This window comes from Antennarius striatus, chromosome 16, assembly GCF_040054535.1.
Source record: "Antennarius striatus isolate MH-2024 chromosome 16, ASM4005453v1, whole genome shotgun sequence".
Classification (NCBI taxonomy): Eukaryota; Metazoa; Chordata; class Actinopteri; order Lophiiformes; family Antennariidae; genus Antennarius; species Antennarius striatus.
In genome coordinates this window covers 10,626,847-10,645,326 of record NC_090791.1, presented here as the reverse complement: position 1 = coordinate 10,645,326, position 18,480 = coordinate 10,626,847, and the positions used below count along the sequence as shown (strand labels likewise).

General features: G+C 41.2%; 2 protein-coding genes and 1 long non-coding RNA gene across 6 annotated transcripts; 2 read left to right on the top strand and 1 right to left on the bottom strand.

Annotated features, from left to right (window-relative positions):
- The first annotated feature begins 2,678 nt into the window (after positions 1–2,678).
- LOC137610174 (uncharacterized) lies at positions 2,679–4,900 on the top strand. The gene is made up of 3 exons (XR_011038433.1): positions 2,679–2,968; positions 3,956–4,011; positions 4,717–4,900. It is a non-coding gene; the product is annotated as an uncharacterized lncRNA (long non-coding RNA).
- Positions 4,901–9,645: 4,745 nt separating this feature from the next.
- LOC137609628 (radial spoke head 1 homolog) lies at positions 9,646–16,937 on the top strand. 3 transcript variants are annotated; one of them, XM_068336779.1, is made up of 4 exons: positions 9,646–10,296; positions 10,394–10,684; positions 10,781–10,885; positions 12,541–14,675. In XM_068336779.1, the coding sequence occupies exons 2-4, from the start codon at positions 10,414–10,416 to the stop codon at positions 12,585–12,587; spliced, it is 423 nt and encodes a 140-aa protein (XP_068192880.1). In that variant the 5' UTR covers positions 9,646–10,296; positions 10,394–10,413; the 3' UTR covers positions 12,588–14,675. The 3 variants fall into 3 exon arrangements, with proteins under 3 accessions (XP_068192880.1, XP_068192881.1, XP_068192882.1); XM_068336780.1 differs by lacking the exon at positions 12,541–14,675 and adding an exon at positions 16,861–16,937 and having other exon boundaries at positions 9,646–10,684; XM_068336781.1 differs by lacking the exon at positions 12,541–14,675 and adding an exon at positions 14,741–15,149 and having other exon boundaries at positions 9,646–10,684.
- On the bottom strand, positions 15,252–18,437 carry wfikkn2a (info WAP, follistatin/kazal, immunoglobulin, kunitz and netrin domain containing 2a). 2 transcript variants are annotated; one of them, XM_068336776.1, is made up of 4 exons: positions 18,421–18,437; positions 17,835–17,914; positions 17,254–17,570; positions 15,253–17,071 (listed from the first exon to the last, which is right to left on the bottom strand). In XM_068336776.1, exons 2-4 carry the CDS (start codon positions 17,910–17,912, stop codon positions 15,871–15,873), a joined length of 1,596 nt encoding a protein of 531 aa, XP_068192877.1. In that variant the 5' UTR covers positions 17,913–17,914; positions 18,421–18,437; the 3' UTR covers positions 15,253–15,870. The 2 variants fall into 2 exon arrangements, with proteins under 2 accessions (XP_068192876.1, XP_068192877.1); XM_068336775.1 differs by lacking the exon at positions 18,421–18,437 and having other exon boundaries at positions 15,252–17,071; positions 17,835–18,393.
- Positions 18,438–18,480: the final 43 nt, after the last annotated feature.

Here is an 18,480-nt window from a genome sequence, read left to right as displayed (position 1 = left end):
TTTTGTGGCACAGTTGACAATATCGTTAAATACTAATTTTGACTTTCTCCACACTTAAATGAACAAATGAATTACTGTGTGTACTTTAAATTTTTAGCCTCAATCCACATCAGCAAACCAAGTTTCCACTCTTGAAGAATAAAGCCATTACAGGATTATAAACTACACATAAATAATACAGTCAGAAATAAATACACAGTAAATTATAGTAGTTACTACAGTAGACACAATCAGCAGGTAATGTGTGTATTGTTTAATAGCAGCCCATTACCTTTAATTAAGGTTCATATTTTCATTCAAAACTTGAAGTATATTGAGATTTTTTTACTAGATATGTCAATTGTTTGACCCAATGAGAAAATCATCCTAAGTATGATTCATCCTCTGGGGATGATGAATGAACTTGTTGTAGAAAAAAAAAAAAAAAAGAACAGACAACAAAGTAGGTCACACTTCATAATTCTTAGAAGTTTGTTTAGTTTTGCATCAAAAACTCTGATGAGGTCACCCAAGTTCACTAATAGCACAGCAACAAAATCCAAAGATGGAACTCAGTGTGAATAGAAATGCAGTCAACAGTTGCTCCTCTTTGAAAAAGACATATTGATAAATGGCCTTCTCTGGAAGCTGTTTGTGGAGTGCTGTGACAATACCAGCTCCTTCGCAAACACACACATACAGAGATCCATTCAGCATACAACCTAAAGCCGACTCAGTCACATGGCATGCGGCTCAACATTGTGTTTTTTGCTCTGCACTTTCAGAGCACAGAGGCCATTAGCATTGTGGAAAATGCATCTGTCCACAGCCTGTTAGCTGGTGGATGTGTCTCTTGGTGAATTGGTGCATTAGCCTATATTTACTAAGGGACATGAGATTTTGTATGTAAATAGAACAATAGTGTCTCTTTTTTTTCAGCGCTTCCACCTCTGTGTGCATTCCCTCAGGACACAGACGGCATTACTATGTGTTTGTGTACGTGGAATAAAAGGAGTGAGTGAGGTCACAGACTTTAGCTACAAAAGCTCCCAGCCCAAGGTCTAGTAGAGTACAAGCAGCCTTTGTAAAGGCCATGTGTGGAGCGCTCTGTGCTACACTACAATGGATCTGAGAGAGGGAGCAAGGGGGAAAGATATTTTAACAAGTTGTTTTGATTAGCAGGAAAGAATTCCAACTAGTGCACCATCTGATGTCGACAGCATCTAAACGACATATACCGTACGTTCTCTCTTGTTATAGTTTCACCTGCAAACACAGTGACACCATAATGTGCATAACTGTTGTGTTGCCTCGGAGGGTAAAAGTTTCACTCTTTATAGTGTGTGTCTACCCTTGTTTGTCTACTGTAGAGGTTACCCAAGTTTGGATTTCTGCTTAATTTAACTTTGATTGGTTATCTGTGCATGTGTGTTCATGTGAATGTCATGTCTTTCTCTCTGATGCAGCCCTGTGACATAACATGAAACATTCAGCATCAACACTATAAAGTAAGATTGGTATAAAAAAGCTTTTTGTGTGTGAGCTTGACAAAAACAACATGATGAGTCAAGACAGTGGTTATCAAAGATCTCTGTTAAACCAGACTTTTTATTTCAGAGTCTGTGTGCTCTCCCATAAAGGAGGCATCTGGTCATTCTTTACTTTATCCACACTAAATGTTTGAGTTGCCTACATCAACATGGACACATTAATAAAAGGGAATTGCATATTGAATGCACACCCATATTAGAGCAATATTAGTACTATGAAAGAGGCAAAGAATATGTGTTTATTTTATGATAGTAATATATCCATAGTTATTTTACAACTTAAAGCACCATCTTTTTTTAATACCATCTTTGTTTCAAACATCTTCCAGACCTGATACAACATAGACTGGAGACACTTAGATGAGATACTGTTCCACACTGACAAGTACATGCAAATTACTTTCTACTGGGTTGCATTGAATAGAAAAAAAAATTACTGGCTGAATATAATCTGCAATTTAAAGAAACAACACACCAATCAACTCTCTGATATGTGTTATAATACAACAGCTATAGCAGCAATGTAAAACAGATGTGTCAGAAAATAAAAGCCAAGCTGACATTGATTAAAACCTGTGATCTTTTATCACAATAATAGGCAATGATGAATCATGATTGACCACAACTATAAAATAGTGATATTTATGTTTACTGTACTTTTGAGGATTTAAAAAAATGGATGTGTTGGAATGAAGACGAACCGAGACAAAAGCATCACAGTTGATTTAAAACAACTCAGCTTGGTATTGACATTTTCTTTGTTGCTCAAAACATTTAAACTAATTTGGAAGCCCTTATAAAGGCATATCACAAATCTGTAGTTGATGTTCCTTTACCACTGTTATAGTTATGCTGTAGTTGAGTCACCATGATAATCTAGCCTAGTTGAATTAGAACCACTCACGCCTCAACACACATGCTGGTCGGGGTGTTACAACTGTTCCACACACACATTCCTGTTATGGTTAAACCTTCCCTGGATGGTTTGCTCCAGGGGACTGGTCATCATTTCTTAATGGAGCAAAGCTATAAACAGGCCCTACACAAGACTAATGGCGACTGTGTCAATGAAAATAGAACAGCAGGGCCATTTTGAAGCTAAGGATTCACATGGGTGAGTATCACAGTAACGTTGGGAAACGTGTGCTGGTGGGGTGGGGTGGGGGGTAGCTTTCCAGGAGTTCAAGAATAGTTAGTTTGGGTTGAAGGACTTACAGTAGTTTGTGTCAGTGCATATAAATGTGCATTAGTCTGTGTTTCACAGATTAATGTGTAGCATGTTTTGGCAAGATGAGGGTCAGCTTCATGTGAGGTTGTGCACTTGTACATCAGCAGTTACTTGTGTTTTTATGTGTTTTTCCCCTCGAGAAACTACATTTAGGTGTATGTGTATCTCTATTACACAAGAAGTATCCTGCGAATGCAGTGTGGCGTTAAAGGTTAGTCACCCCCCTCGCTTTTAACTGATAGATGGAATGACTCACCTACCCTACACCCCACACCTGTCACCATAAGTGTCACACACTGATCACTGGAAAGGAGTGCAAAAATATTTCTTATACAATCAACTGAAAACAGGTTTACTGAGTCGTGGTCACAAAAGAAGCATTTCATTCATCCATGTCTGTTTAAATCCACACATCAAGAGCACATGAGGGCTTGCTTTGTTCTTACACCACCAGTTCTATTCCACTGCAAATAGTAAATACGTCAGGTTGCTTCAAGGTATTGTTAAGGATTTAATTGAAGAAGCAACCACTAACAGTCCTTAAAAACTACATATGTGTGAGAACAACAATAAAGCCTCAAGTATCTACTGTCCTCAGAGATAGATGATGTTTGACACCATCTAACCCTAAGCTAACCCTAACCCCTTGTATGTTATTTTAAATATAATTTTAATAAATTATCTTTTGGATTTTTTATTTGATATTTTATTTTATCACATTGTGTTCATTGTTTTATGGTGCGTCTGTTGTGATGTTTATTTATTGATTGTGCAGCACTTTGTAAACCTTGTGTTTATTATAATTATGCTATAGAAATAAAGTGGATTGGATTGGATTGGATATAAATAGTTCTGTATAAAGACATTGACGGTCCTATCAGGTAACATTTGGCTCGGTAGATATAATATAAATTAAATTCATTTGAAGTAAGCTGGTTAGGAGACACTGACAACGACAAAAAAAATGTTTCTATTCATTCTTTATGGGTTATTCTCTTCTATAGCTTCTCATCTTAGAATTCCAGCTAACAAGCTGGAGGTAAACAGCAAAGCTGTTGCAGCGCCTTCAGCTGTTGTCCTGTCCCAAGGCAATATCCTGAGCGGATAAGTCTTCAAGGGGGATAATAGACTCTGCATTTGTGTGCATATGCATGTGTTAGTGAGTGTTGGTGTGTATTTGAGTGGTTGTCTTTCACAGTGACAAGTGGAAGCTATGGCAGGCAACGTTGTACACCATCTGCTGCTCAGCATCTCGTAAGTGTCATACACAAACACACCTATGGAGAAAATATAGTTAAATCCCAACACATGCAAGAACACATTGGCAATTCAACTGTGTTTCTCTTTTCTTTCTTCTTACTTGTCATTGTTCAAAATCCCTTTAAATAGACACCGTGGTGATTGAACGCCATTGTTTTTACCCATAAAAGTTGACTGTAGGTGCAAGTCGGAACTAATGGCCTTTTTGGAAAATGATTTAGTCTCTGAACAGATGTTTGAAAAGATATTATGACCAACAAACGCCATATGTGCGAATGGCTCAGGCGCCAAGGACAAATAATGTTTCCTGGCAACCACACACACACACATTGTAGGATGCACATACACACGACTAACTTTGGAACCATGTGATTCAATGTACAAAATTAATGAATTATTTAATATAAAGGCATATGTCATACTCTGAATGAATTCGGTGGAATTGTAGAATAAAATGATGGGGTTATGAAGGATTTTTCACAGTTTCATGGTAATTCCCACAGAGCTCCAATAAAAGTTCAGTCAGACTATCACTTGCATGAATTGACCATAGTTTATTTCTCATGCCATCCTCTTATTCCTGATTATCGATATCAATTGAGATTTGAGCTGGTCATGTTGTCAAACATTAATTGTTAGCAAATCATGTCATCTCACTTTTTTCTTCCGTATTCATGTAATCCATCTCTTCTTTATCAGCTTTTGTGGACTCACCCGCTTCATCAGATGATCTTTCTCAGCTGGGTCATCAGCCGCCACCACCACCAGTCTCTGAACTCTAACCACAGGATTTATCTTACTGATTCTCCCTCAGATGCCTTTATATCACAGTCTCCCTTAGACTCAACACATAAGACTTTCTTACAGACTATATTAACTATATTAACCCTGCTACAATAAATCATATTCTTTTCTTAATTCCCTCATCCTTTCTGATTGGAATGTTTATATATTTGTGAAAAAAAGATGTGTTAGTAGTATGGTAACACAAAATTTGATCAAAATGAGGTAAATGCTCATAAACAGGTGATATAATATGATATAAATATATAATATAAACTGGAGCTGATATAATATAAACTTGTCATTCTGATAACTGTAGTCACTGGAGTGAAATGCTCCACTTCCTGTCTGATCTCTCTTTGGCAGGGCCTAGTGTCTTCACCAGCCCATCGGAAGATGCCATTACCTCTTGGTGATCATTAAGAGCTGCTATCCCTCAGAGGTATAGAACTATACTTTCAGGATGTCTTATTTTAGTGTTTTGTTTCCATACCTCCATGCATTTTATATGAGGCTTGCTGTAAGTTTGCTCAGTGTTTCAGTTTCTCTCTTGGACCCAACACACAAACACAGACTCACTCTGAGATTTTCTCTCTTACCACTGCAGGACGCAACAAGGTCAGAGATCAAGTGTCATGTGGTTTAATGCACAACGTCATGTCGCTTAAGCTGCTTGGGTCAAAGGCATGACGTTTACACACAAACACACACACACACACACACACACACACACACACACACACACACACACACACACACACACACACACACACACACACAGTTTGATTAGCTGTGAGCTGCATGTGAGGATTTCAGCTGTAGCCAGCTTAGAGGCATTTACCTTGGAAGCAGCACACACTACACCTTCAGTAAACACTCGCGCTTCGCACCCACAAACATTCCATCCACACAAACAGTCATCTGTGGAAAATGTCATTTATCTGGTTTTTTACCTGTCGATTACTAATCATCACCTCTCTAAACAAATTTGAAAGCAGGTATTTTTCATCAGTTTATCCCAGCTTCCCTTCACTACAGACCACAGACTTTAATGTTCAAACAGATCCTCTGGTCTCTTTCTGAGAGAAATGTTTTCAACTCATATGGTAATACCACAGGGAGAAATACAGGTTTATGGCTTTACTGCCATTCAAACGCTGAGAGAGATTTTCCATAACAAATGATAAAAGCATTGATTAATATTTATACTCTCTCATGGCGGAGATGCAGAAACTGTGAAGAAAGGAACCTGACTGTAATCCAAAAATAGTCAGATCTGTTGTTCTCTGGCAGGCCCAGACATTCCCCTTCATTTCAAGTAGTGGACATGAAAGCTTCTTTTGACATGGGGATGGACACCTAAGCCTTTTATTATGCACTTTTGTAACGTTGAGGACTTGTTTCTGAGATTCTGAACCCAAAACTCACACCATGATCAACAAAATTTCAGTTTTTTTTAAAGATTATGTTAGCTGTAAATCAGTAATGTTCTATGAATGCATTGTAATTTGTACACAATTCAACAGATGGGATATAATCATGGAATGTTGTTTATTAGACAATGACTTACCAAGGAAACTTTCTGTCTTAAATAGTAGCCCCCAACTATACCATGAGCCCCTTGTGCTAAATTAGTGGCTTAGTGTGTGACTTATGTAAGGTCTAACATTACAAAGATGCCAGAAGATTAGATGGTAACAAGGGTAGGTGCAGAAAAACGTCCCCCTCCTTTCCACTTCATGGAGAGAATTCAAGATTAATTCTGAAGGATCATAAACAGTTCCATGAAAATAGAAGTTGAGTGTTTGTGAGGTGATTCAGCAGGCAGTGAAGAAAATGCTCTGGGTGAATTTCCTACAAACTTAAACATCATTAATTAATGAAAATATGTCCCCATCCCAATCCCCTCTCAAAGGTCAGAGGGGAATCCCTGATCCTTCTTACCCGACCAGGTCTGTTAGGGGAGTTGTGGATGGATGGATGGATGGATGGATGGATGGATAAATCTATCTAAGGATTCACATAAACACTACATTTACAGTCCCGTAACCGTACAACCGTACCGTTTTTAACTCTTCCAGTCTAATTTTGTTCCTTTTTCACTGCCATTTCAATTGCTTTCATAATTCATTTGCTCCTTTACTGGCTTAGTTTAATTTTGATTCAAAAAACATGCCAGAAGCATGTATAAAAACAGGTAATTGATATATTTCTTCTAATGATAATACATGTGACATTGACTACAGGGGAGGAACTTGGTGAGAGTGATTGAATACAGTTTATAGCTCCCCCGTCTCACTCCGCCTAGCCTCAAAGTTTTATGTAAGCAGTCTATCACTCCCTCCAGTGTCTGCAGAATATAATAGCATCTCAGCTGAGACTTGAATTCACAGACCCTCAGGTGAAGAGCACCAGTACTTACTGTTGTACAGACCATGGTGGAAGGACAACAACAACAACAACAACAACAACAACAACAACAGAATGGATAAATTTTCTAAGAAAAATAGAAAATTCTTTAATTACTTTCTATAAATATGTTATCATGAAGAAAGTCCAGCTGTCATCTGTTTTGCTCCAGGTAGGGGATGACAGAAAAAACTTGTAATTGTCCACAGGAATGAATGTGAGTGTGATGAATTGTTTGCCTTTCATTTGCCCTCCCACACACTGGCTTTATGCCCAGTGTCAGCTGGGATTTGCTCCAACCCTCAGGGATTTTAAACAGGAGGAGCAGTTCAGAAAAACGAATGAATGAACACATGAATTAGTAACTAAATATAATTACGTTACTGGAACATCTTATAAAGGAATGTGTTACTGCTCAATACTAGTGATGGTGTAGAGGTATTTGGATGAACATTTACAGTATGTAAATGTTCATCCATCCGTCCATCCATCCATCCATCCATCCATCCATCCATCCATCCATCTGATTGGGCCATGAAAAGGACATTGACCTCATTTCAGCTCAACTTTATAAAAATGAAACATGAGGTCATCAGTCTCACATGGCATCATTCATCTGATCATTCCTTTCATTTTAAAAACACACAGCAGCTCCAGCATCATTGCACTGTTACCCTTCCCATCATCTCACAGTGGATTATTATTTTTTCTTGTTGATACACATTGAAGATATTTCAGAGCAGTTTCACCAGTACAAGAATGATGCAGTAGAATGAATGTAGCTGCTGACGTTCTGCTGCGTCAAGCCACAACAGTAATCCTCATCCCAAAATAGAAACAATGCAAAATCCCTAAGTAACTCTGTGATGCTGGTTTGGGATTAGAACATTTTGTCCCAGGCATCCTTTTAGCTGCACCCCTCCCTTTCTCACTCTCATTTTTGGCCACTCCCCTACCTCTCCCTCTCTTGCTGTGTCACTTCTTTTTGGAATTATGAGTTCTGTCTCTGTATCATCCTCATTCATGAAGAAGCGTGACTAAAATTACAATTAAAAATGCTTTGATTACATTTTTTACCATTGCTGGCACCTTTGCAAACAAACAAACAAACAAACAAACAAACAAACAAACAAACAAAGAAAGAGACACAAACATACCGTTTATCATTAAATTTCTGTTCAAATTCAAACTGATTTGTCACCTCAAAGAGGGAATATGTGTGCAGAATACATCAGCAAGTGTATGACATGATTGAAAACCAGGCTGGCAGTGTGACATCTCATTGAAGAGGCAGTATGCCTTCATATATTGACAGCACATTTGAATCTTACAACCTGAAAGCCTCTGGCATAGTCTGGGGGTGAAGAAATACTTCAAATGCGTCATTTTATTTCATGCTTATATGTCCCTGTGTTCTTTTACGTTTGTGTGTTAGAGCATTTGTGTCACTGTGAATGATGCCCTGCAACCTGTGGCTAGTTTTAACCACATTATATGGTCTTTTATTCACACGCATGTAAATGGAAATTTGAATTTTTGTTGGCAATGTCCCCACCCTGAGATTCAGGAGATTTTTTATAATGATGGATTGTTTTTATAGCTGTAGGATGAAATTTCATATTCTCCTGACTTTGCCTTTACTATTTTAACATAAATGTTTCAAAATTAGTATAATGCGTTTGTGTTGAGTTGCACTTTATGGAAAGTAAAATTGCACAATAAAATTTCATATTTGACATGAGCTCAGTGTTTTGTCAGTGCATCAAGCAAGGCTGTTCCTCTTCAATAGTGTGGTTTCTGTTCATGCTTGAGGGGCTGCATGAAGCATATTGCAAATGGATCTCATTTGTTTAATACATTGGTGTGGCACCATTTACTGTGTTATTCCCTCTATCTAAATGGAATAAAATGTGCATGGATATGAAGAAAAATGTGAGATGAAACAGTGTCCTACTTTCTCCCCTCATTGAGCAGGTACTATTTTTAGTAAGCAGGAAGATAAGGGGGAAAGAATCCTCTGGAGTCGACAGAAGCAGTTTTATATTCCGGTCAATTTATACCCTCCTTATGTTACAATGACCTTTCTGCCTTCATCGTTCACTCATCCCACCCCCCTGATATCCCCTGTTTGTCTATGTCCCCTTCTCCCATCTCTGTTTTCCTTATCTTTTTTCTTTATCTTTCTCCCTCTTTCCTCTCTATCACTCTCCACTAAATTAGATCTACCTTTTGTAACTGTATTAAAAAAATTCTTGTGCTCATGCTCCTTAGCTTGTGCCAATAATATTAATTCACTGCACTCATGTACCCAGGGCAAAGCACAAGTTTGAGGAATGTGATTGCATTGTCCTTGCTTACTACACTTTATCTCAGTAATTTGTGACTTTCTGTGTTTCTGTTCATCTTTTCTATCCCTTAACATCAGGCAAATCTTTATTCAAGCCTACCACACAGACCAGCTGTGCCTTGAAGAGCTGCTGCTGTGCTTGTGGTTTCACACATTAAGTCTGAGTAGTTTTCCAGTGCACCAGTTACAATCTTCCAGTCCATCTGGCTGAGTGCTTGTGGAGGTATTTGTTGTGTAGAGATGTACTGTAGAGGGAAGATGGCTCACTGAGAGGAAAAAACCACAGTAACACCTAAATGAGAAAAAGTCAGTTGTTTCATGCAGGATTTTTTTCGGAAGTCTTCAGAAATTACACCCAGAAGTGCTCTTTGGTTTTTTTGTTTGTTTGTTTTAATTTTTGCTTTATTATTATGCTGTTATTACTCTTCTTCTCATTTTGAACGAGAAATCCAACCAAACAGCCAACAAAAAATACTGTACAAATACTATGTAAAAGTGAACAAGAAAAGCCTGTGTGACAGAGCACCCACTACCTGGGCCAACAGGATGACAGGAAATGGACCTGACCCACAGTGGAGACTTCTACACAAACCTCCCCTCAAGAAAAAAACAGCCGACCTCCAGTGGAGCATTTTACATGGTGCCATCGGTTCCAATGCTTTTATCTCTGTTTTTAACCCTGCTGTGTCCAAACAGTGTCCCTTCTGTCCCCTTCCGGAGACAGTCTTTTCATGCTTTTGGTGAGTGTACGAGATTTGCAGTGCTCTTCACTCTTTTAACGAATGTTTTTAATCTGTTCTTCTCCTTCTTTTTCTTACGTTCACACTAAACCGTCAGACCGTTCACACTGAGAAACCATGTCTGAATCCGGTTCGGAGGACGTGGACAATGAATCCAGTAAAATCGGGCAATACGAAGGGGAGAGAAACGAGCTGGGACAGAGACACGGGGCAGGTAAGGCCCAGCTGCCCAACGGGGACATTTACCAGGGGCAATACCAATACGGAGCCAGACACGGAGAGGGGACGTATTATTTCATGAACGGTGCGAGATACATAGGAGACAGCCGCCAGAACAAGAAACATGGACAGGGCACCTTCTACTATCCAGATGGCTCTAAATATGAAGGTACAGCACGACTGACGTTTAGGAGCTGACATGTTTCAGCCGAAGCCCTGAAATAAAGGTTTCTAACCTTTTTTCTTTTTCTTCTTCTTCTTCAAGCCACACCTGGGCTGTCTGCAGTGCTTTGCAGAACCGGGACCGTGACCCTCCAGCAGCTGGTGGACAACGCCAGGCCAGCGTTGACGGAGGGAAGTGTATTGACAGGTGCCAGTAGTGTGATGGGAAGATGGAAAGTACTTTAAAGAGTTGATGAGCAAGGAAAATGAGAGAACAAGGTCTAGAAGAGGTGTTGCTGTTGTGGACCAGGAAGTAGCAAAGATTAGTCAGATTGAAGTGAAGAGGGCATTGAAGAGGATGAAGAGTGGAAAGGCAGTCGGTCCTGATGACCTGACCTGTAGAAGTTTGGAAGTGTCTAGGAGAGGATCTTAGGTAGCAAGAAGATGCCTGAGGAATGGAGGAGAAGTGTGCTGGTGCCTATTTTTAAGAACAAAGGAGATGTGCAGAGTTGTGGCAACTACAGAGGAATAAAGCTGATGAGCCATACAATGAAGTTATGGGAAAGTAGTTGAAGCTAGACTAAGGAGAGAAGTGAGAATCTGTGTGCAGCAGTATGGTTTCATGCGGAAAAAAAGAGTACTACAGATGCAGTATTTGCTTTGAGGATGTTGATAGAGAAGTACAGAGAAGGCCAGACGGAGCTGCATTGTGTTTTTGTAGATCTGGAGAAAGCTTATGACAGGGAGCCCAGAGAGGAAATTTGGTATTGTATGAGGAAGTCTGGAGTGGCGGAGAAGTATGTTAGAGCGGTACAGGACATGTATGAGGACTGTAAGACAGTGGTGAGGTGTGCTGTAGGTGTGACAGAGGAGTTCAAGGTGGAGGTGGGACTGCATCAGGGATCAGCTCTGAGCACCTTCTTGTTCGCTATGGTGATGGACAGGCTGACAGACAAGGTTAGACAGGAATCTCCATGGACTATGATGTTTGCAGATGACATTGTGACCTGCAGTGAGAGCAGGGAGCAGGTGGAGGAGAAGCTAGAGAGGTGGAGGTTTGTCCTGGAAAGGAGAGGAATGAAGGTTAGCTGCAGTAAGACAGAGTACATGTGTGTGAATGAGAGGCACCCAAGTGGAAGAGTGAGGTTACAGGGAGAAGAGATCAAGAAGGTGGAGGATTTTAAATACTTAGGGTCAATAGTTCAGAGCAATGGAGAGTGTGGAAAAGAGGTGAATAAGTGTGTACAGGCAGGATGGTACTGGTGGAGAAAAGTGTCAGATGTGATGTATGGTAGAAGAGTTTCAGCTAAAATGAAAGGAAAGATGTACAAAACTGTGGTGAGACCAGCGATGTTGTTTGGTCTAGAGACAGTGTCATTTAGGAAAAGACAGGGAACAGAGCTGGATTTAGCAGAGATGAAGATCCTGAGGTTCTTGAAGAAGTCTCTTGGATGAGAGAAGAAACAGCTTTTGGAGAAGCTTAAACAGCTTTTGGAGAAGATTATTATTATTATGTATTATATATGTCATTGGTGTGCAGTAAAATACTATAATTATTCATGAACAAAAAACAAAACAAATAAAAACACTTATCACTTACAAAAAACCATGATTGACCCCTTTTAGTTTCCATGAGGCTATCACCAGTTTTGTTTGGTTTTGGGCTGCCATCTAGTGGAGAACGTTGATAAATTACACATAAATCATAATCTAGCATGTAAATGATCATTACAACCTGGCGATTAATTCAGTTGACTTGTTGATAGAAAATAGAAAAATATTATAACTTAAAAGAAACAACATATTTTTGAAGGCAACTGTTCAGTTGTTACTTATTATATCTTCTTCTTCTTTTCCTTTCAGCTTGTCCCTTCAGGGGTCGCCACAGCGAATCAGTTGCCTCCATCTAACCCTGTCTTCTGCATCCTCTTCTCTCACACCAACTACCTTCATGTTCTCCCTCATTACATCCATAAACCTCCTCTTTCGTCTTCCTCTAGACCTCCTCTGGCAGTTCAAAACTCAGCATCCTTCTACCAATATATTCACTATCTCTCCTCTGGACATGTCCAAACCATCTCAGTCTGGCCTCTCTGACTTTATCTCCAAAACCTCTAACATGTGCTGTCCCTCTGATGTACTCATTCCTGATCCTATCGTTCCTGGTCACTCCCAGAGAGAACCTCAGCATCTTCATCTCTGCTACCTCCAGCTCTGTCTCCTGTCTTTTCATCAGTGACACTGGCTCACCAGCTTTATTCCTCTGCAGTTGCCACAACTCTGCACATCTCCCTTGTTCTTAAAAATAGGCACCAGCACACTTCTCCTCCATTCCTCAGGCATCTTCTTGCTACCTAAGATCCTCTCCTAGACACTTCCAAACTTCTACAGGTATATCATCAGGACCGACTGCCTATCCACTCTTCATCCTCTTCAATGCCCTGCTCCCTTCATCCTGACTAATCTTTGCTACTTCCTGGTTCACAACAGTCACCTCTTCTAGTCTTTGTTCTCTCTCATATTCCTTGTTCATCAACTCTTCAAAGCCCCCTTTCCATCTTCCCATCACACTACTGGCACCTGTCAATACACTTCCATCCTTATACTTAATCACCCTAACCTGCTGCACGTCCTTCCCATGTCTGTTTTGCCAACCTGTATAGATCAGTCTCTCCCTCCTTACTGTCCAACCTAGCATACAAGTCATCATAAGCCCCTTGTTTAGCTTTTGCCACCTCTACTTTCACCTTTTGCTGCATCTCCCTGTACTCCTGTCTACTCTCCTCAGTCCTCTCAGTGTCACACTTCTTCTTAGCTAACCTCTTTCTCTGTATACACTCCTGTACCTCCTCATTCCACCACCAAGTCTCCTTATCTACTTTCCGTCCAGACGACACACCAAGTACTCTCCTACCTGTCTCCCTGATCACATTTTTACTTATTATATAAATATATAATTATTATTTCATGTCAAGAATGTGTGGGTGTCGCCTGTAAAACTAGTGTTTATGTCTAATGATGGGTGGGTACTTTTAAGTGTGAATGAATGTATATTTAAAATGTGACCCTTTGTGTGGACAAAACAGCTGGCCATGAAAAACGTCTTCATGCAAAGGCGGTTTGACTTTTTTTCATTCACAACCCGCATTTTTCTCACTTTTCCTACTTCCAGTTTAAAATGTTGGTAAGAGTTCTAAAAATAAACATGAAGAAGCATTTGAATTGTGTTTTTTTTTAATATCTTGTTTTGTGAAGTTGCAGAGGCGATGGGCATTTGACAGACCTTTGTGACCTGCTCTCCATCTCTGCTTCAAGCAGTCACCAAGTTCCTCTCTGATATTGTGTCACTGAGGGCATTGTGACCCCCCCACCCCTTTGTGCCTGCGGCTGTCTGGCTTATTATTACGGTCTGTCTGGCAGGCTGCCTGCCTGGTGGTCTCGAAGTGAACTTGATACTGAAATCAGCAGTGGGCTCTGAGGTGCAGTGCATCAAGGGGGCCGCATGAAGCCAGTCTGGAGCTCAGCCAGTCACTTAACACTTGTCAACAGTTCTAATGAAACAGGCTTTTTCATTGGTGACCTCTTTTTCATTATCAGGGTCAGAGGTTGTCTCTGAAGGCTGGCTGTTTGTTGCGTCTGAGGGAGTAGACGGTGGAAGAAGAGAGTTGAGGAAGGGGCTAGGGAATCGGATATAAGGGTGGGGGGAGGAGAAAAACATTCACTGCCTGACTGGCTCCTTATGTTTGGCTTCCTGTGTGCCCCGCTCCTCCTGGAGACTAATTTTCTTCTTAAGGTATCCCACAGCTCCAGATTTGTCTGCACCTGCCATTGTAACCACAAGCACCTGCATATTCATTCATGTTTTCTTTTTTCATTTTATTTTATCTCGTCCTCACCACAAGTTCTAGGATCAAAAATGGGAAATTCCACAGAATGACTTGTGGTTGTTTGAAAAAAAAAATTAAAGCATCAAACATTTTTATTTAGTTTAGTTTAACTCAGGCCTTGTCTTTGCATATATTCACTTCCTCTCTGCTTCCCCTGCTTTGGCCTTTTAACACAGATGTGGCCCTCTGAGTGAGTGAAAGAGGGAGAAGCAGCCATCATCCTTGGCCTCCTCCTCCTCTTCCCCTTCACCCCGGCCTCTCGCACATGAAAGGGGCCGCCCAAGGCCAAGTGACGGCCGGTGGGGTGTGTGCTATGTGAGGGCCCCAGACCCAGACACAACACAACACACAGCTCTGCAGGCCACCACAGCTGGACTGGAATGTGACCTGCGTCAGACTTCAGTGTGTGTGTGTGTGTATGTGTGTGTGGGTGTCTGTGAAACACAAGTTGAAGGAGGTGGACATGGAAGAAGGGATGTCAACTACAGAACAACACATGCATTGCCGGCATGAGCCTTTTGATAAGCTGTGATCATGCTGGGTATTTTGTCTTCAGAGCTCAGATCAGCATAACAACATGACAACGCGAAGACATCTGCAGTTTTTTCTAAATCATCTTTATTCATTCCATCATCATGTATGAGAAATAGATCAAGAAAATAAAATAAATACAAAGTACATAAGTCCATATATATATATTCTGTTTTGTAAAAATTAAAACTTAGCAAAATTGATTCCAGAAAAAAATGGAACCGAAGAGCTTATTTGATTCTGGTACTTGAACTGAGGCTTGCTTTTTGCATTGCTGTCAGCCCAATTGCTTTGGACTGACATTAAACAATGTCTATATTGAGATAACCCACCAAAACAAAAATCAAAACATACCAATAATATAAAATCAAACTGCTACATGACTCATGTTAGTGTATTCAGTACAACATTGGGAGAGGAAAGCTATAATTCATTACAAAGATTAAATACTTTGTACATGTTAAATGCTTTTATTACTAATACTATTCTACCCACCTTTTTCACACAGGATACCCAAGGTGGGTATTCAAAACTGTCTGGGCTTGCTCTAGTAAAAAAGGTTATGTGGACAGTTTTGACACAACAGTGAATCATGAATGAAAACAACTGACAACAATGATCAGTGAGACCAATAAAAAATGTGGATTTACCTTTCTGAGGATAGCAAAGCCTCCATTGTTACAGATAACTTCCTGGTTTTTCTAGTAGTAGTTCAGACTTGTGAGGTCACTGTAGCTTAGAATGAAAAGAAAACATGGAACTGACTTTCAAGAAACTACTGGGAGGCAGAGAAATCTCTAAGGAAATCACAAGTTTTCTTGTGGACAATCTCTCGGAGCTTCCTGATTTTACGAGCACTGGAAGAGCCTACGAAGCTGTCGGGCTGCAGAACGGCCATCCCGTTGTGAACGTCCCCCATGATGATGAGCTGCCCGTTGGCTGTAGTGATATTTGGGCAGGGGCAGTTCCAGTCCATGTTCAGAAGAGTCACTTCCAGTGGCTCTTTTCCAAAGAACCTCAGACCCATCTTCTCATCCTTTAAGATCTCCTCCACTGTCACTAAAGCGTGGCCTGACTCCTGCTCCTCCGTCAGCTCGGTCACTCTCCCCAGGATCACAAAATCACTCCTGCAGAAGCTGTTGACCATCTTGCCTCGAGGTTTGCATACCTTGCAGTTGTGGTTCTTCGGAAAGGGGCACATCTCTTCACAAGCCTCTTTGGACCCAAAGTTGTTCTCGTTGCCACCGCAGCCTCCAAACACGAAGGACTGGCACTTTTTGAGGCTGTTGCTGTAAGCCCAACGAGGCTCATAGGCCTTGCAAGGGCCTTGGAGGCTTGGGAGGCTGCAGGGAGCTGCCAGCTCCGCTCCACACGATAGCATGCAGGCTTCGTAGGTGTTGAAATGGTTGCGGTTTTTGTTGCACTGGCTGTAGGTGAAGGTGAAGCAGTTGTTCCTCTTTGGCTCGTAGTACCAGCTCATGCTCTCCTCTCCGCAATCATCTACGTCTGGACTCTTGAGGCACTCTGCAGCTGGAAATGGCAGGTTGGTACTATTCCCCTCTGTGTTCTTACCCTTTGCTTCTCTTTTGATCACCACCAAAGGGAAGTGCAACGATACACTTCCACCAACGTTTCTGGCGGTGCATGTGTAGATGCCGGCGTCGTCAAGCTGTGCGTTATAAATGACCAGCTGGCCAATGTTGGTGACCACAACGTTCCCTCGGACATGGTTTGGTCTCATAATGGTGTTCTCTTTGCCCTTCAGCTGTTTCTCCCACGTGATTTCTGGACGTGGCTTCCCGGACACCTCACACAGGAAGCTGGCCGTCTCACCCACAAAAACAGCCTGCTGGGCGGGGCCACTGTGTATGGTGGGGAGTTGGATATCAGCTGGGAGGGTGGTCTGGAGTGCAGTGGTGGGATGTAAGGTGGTCTCTGCTGGGATTGGACTGGTGTTTGGCCAGGTTAAGTGGTACCTGTAGGTAGGTTAAATAAGAAATTATTTAATCGGAGCAAGTTCATCACTATGGTGACATCATCATTTTATTCTATGCTCCATCCAGAAAACAATAGGAGTCTTAATTTTGAGGGCTAAAACAAGACGTTACCTCATAACACCAATGACAAAAGTAGAGATCTGAAATACTTAACATGTTACCTGCAGGTGACCTCAGAGATAGAGATACCCTTGGAACAGGCCTCTGCATCCATGTAGCACTTGTTATAATAGGTCATGCCGTCAGACGCACATGTGAAGTGGGGCTCTCTCTCACAACGGTCGCGGCACTTACAAACAGGCTGGCCGTCCCAGATGTCACACTCGGACCCTTGCTGGGAGCACATGAACTTGTCGCAGGTGGCGCCCTTTGGCATTCCAATGGGGCCCTTGCTGCCCTTGATGTCTATATAGCGTGCTGCCACACAGCTCTTGTTACCACAGACATTAGGGCAACATTTCTCAAATGATTCACAGTCCTGAAGTTGAAAAATAAACAAAATGCTTTTATCACTTTTTTTTTTTTTACATTTGAGATATGAGTCAATGGAATGAATCTCTGTGAATTCCTTCTTTGTATTCTGATACGTTTGTAATTCAATTAAAGTCAAAGTCAAACACTGAATTTTACGCACTGCATTTTTTTTGTTACTGCTTGCAAGCAGACAGACTAAACAGATCGACAAACAGACCGACAGACAAACAGACTTCATATATCCCAGTCAGTTGTAAAAATAACTCACCTGGTCAGATTCACACTCTCGCATGCAGGTGCTCATGGCATCCACCCACAGGTTGGGGTTCAGGTCGTTGGGACACATACCTGCGTGAGAGTACACCACTTTAGCCACAGACATTGGCATGGCTCTCACCCGGCAGCTGTCCATATAAAGGAGAATAGTGTAACAATGTCCCAGAAGAAACCAAATCCATCGGGGAAAAAGCATCCACCACATATCCAACGCGTAACAGAGCGGACACCAAAACAAAAAAAACAACAACAAAAAAACAAAACAACGAGTTGAACGCAATTTAATTGTTAGAAAAAAAATCTTTTCAAACACGTTAGACGAACGTATTTTTCCACCATGGGATCTGATCAAGAGCAAAAAAGAGCGGACGGACGGGTGAACGGGACCGGTCTGGACGCGGAGAACTCTCCAGGTTAGTCGCTCCCCGTTTAATAGCAGCGAGAGATTATGGGCTGCGGTGCGCAAACCCGTTTAAAGTCTGATTACATGAATTACAGTGGCTTGTCAAGTCGGACAGCAAATCCCAGCTCAGTTACAGTTATGATCGACTTAATTAAAGAAAAAAAAAAGCGATCACCGACAGGCTGTGGGACCCGTTTCATGAAGAACTGGCGAGACACCTGTGCGTAATAGGCGC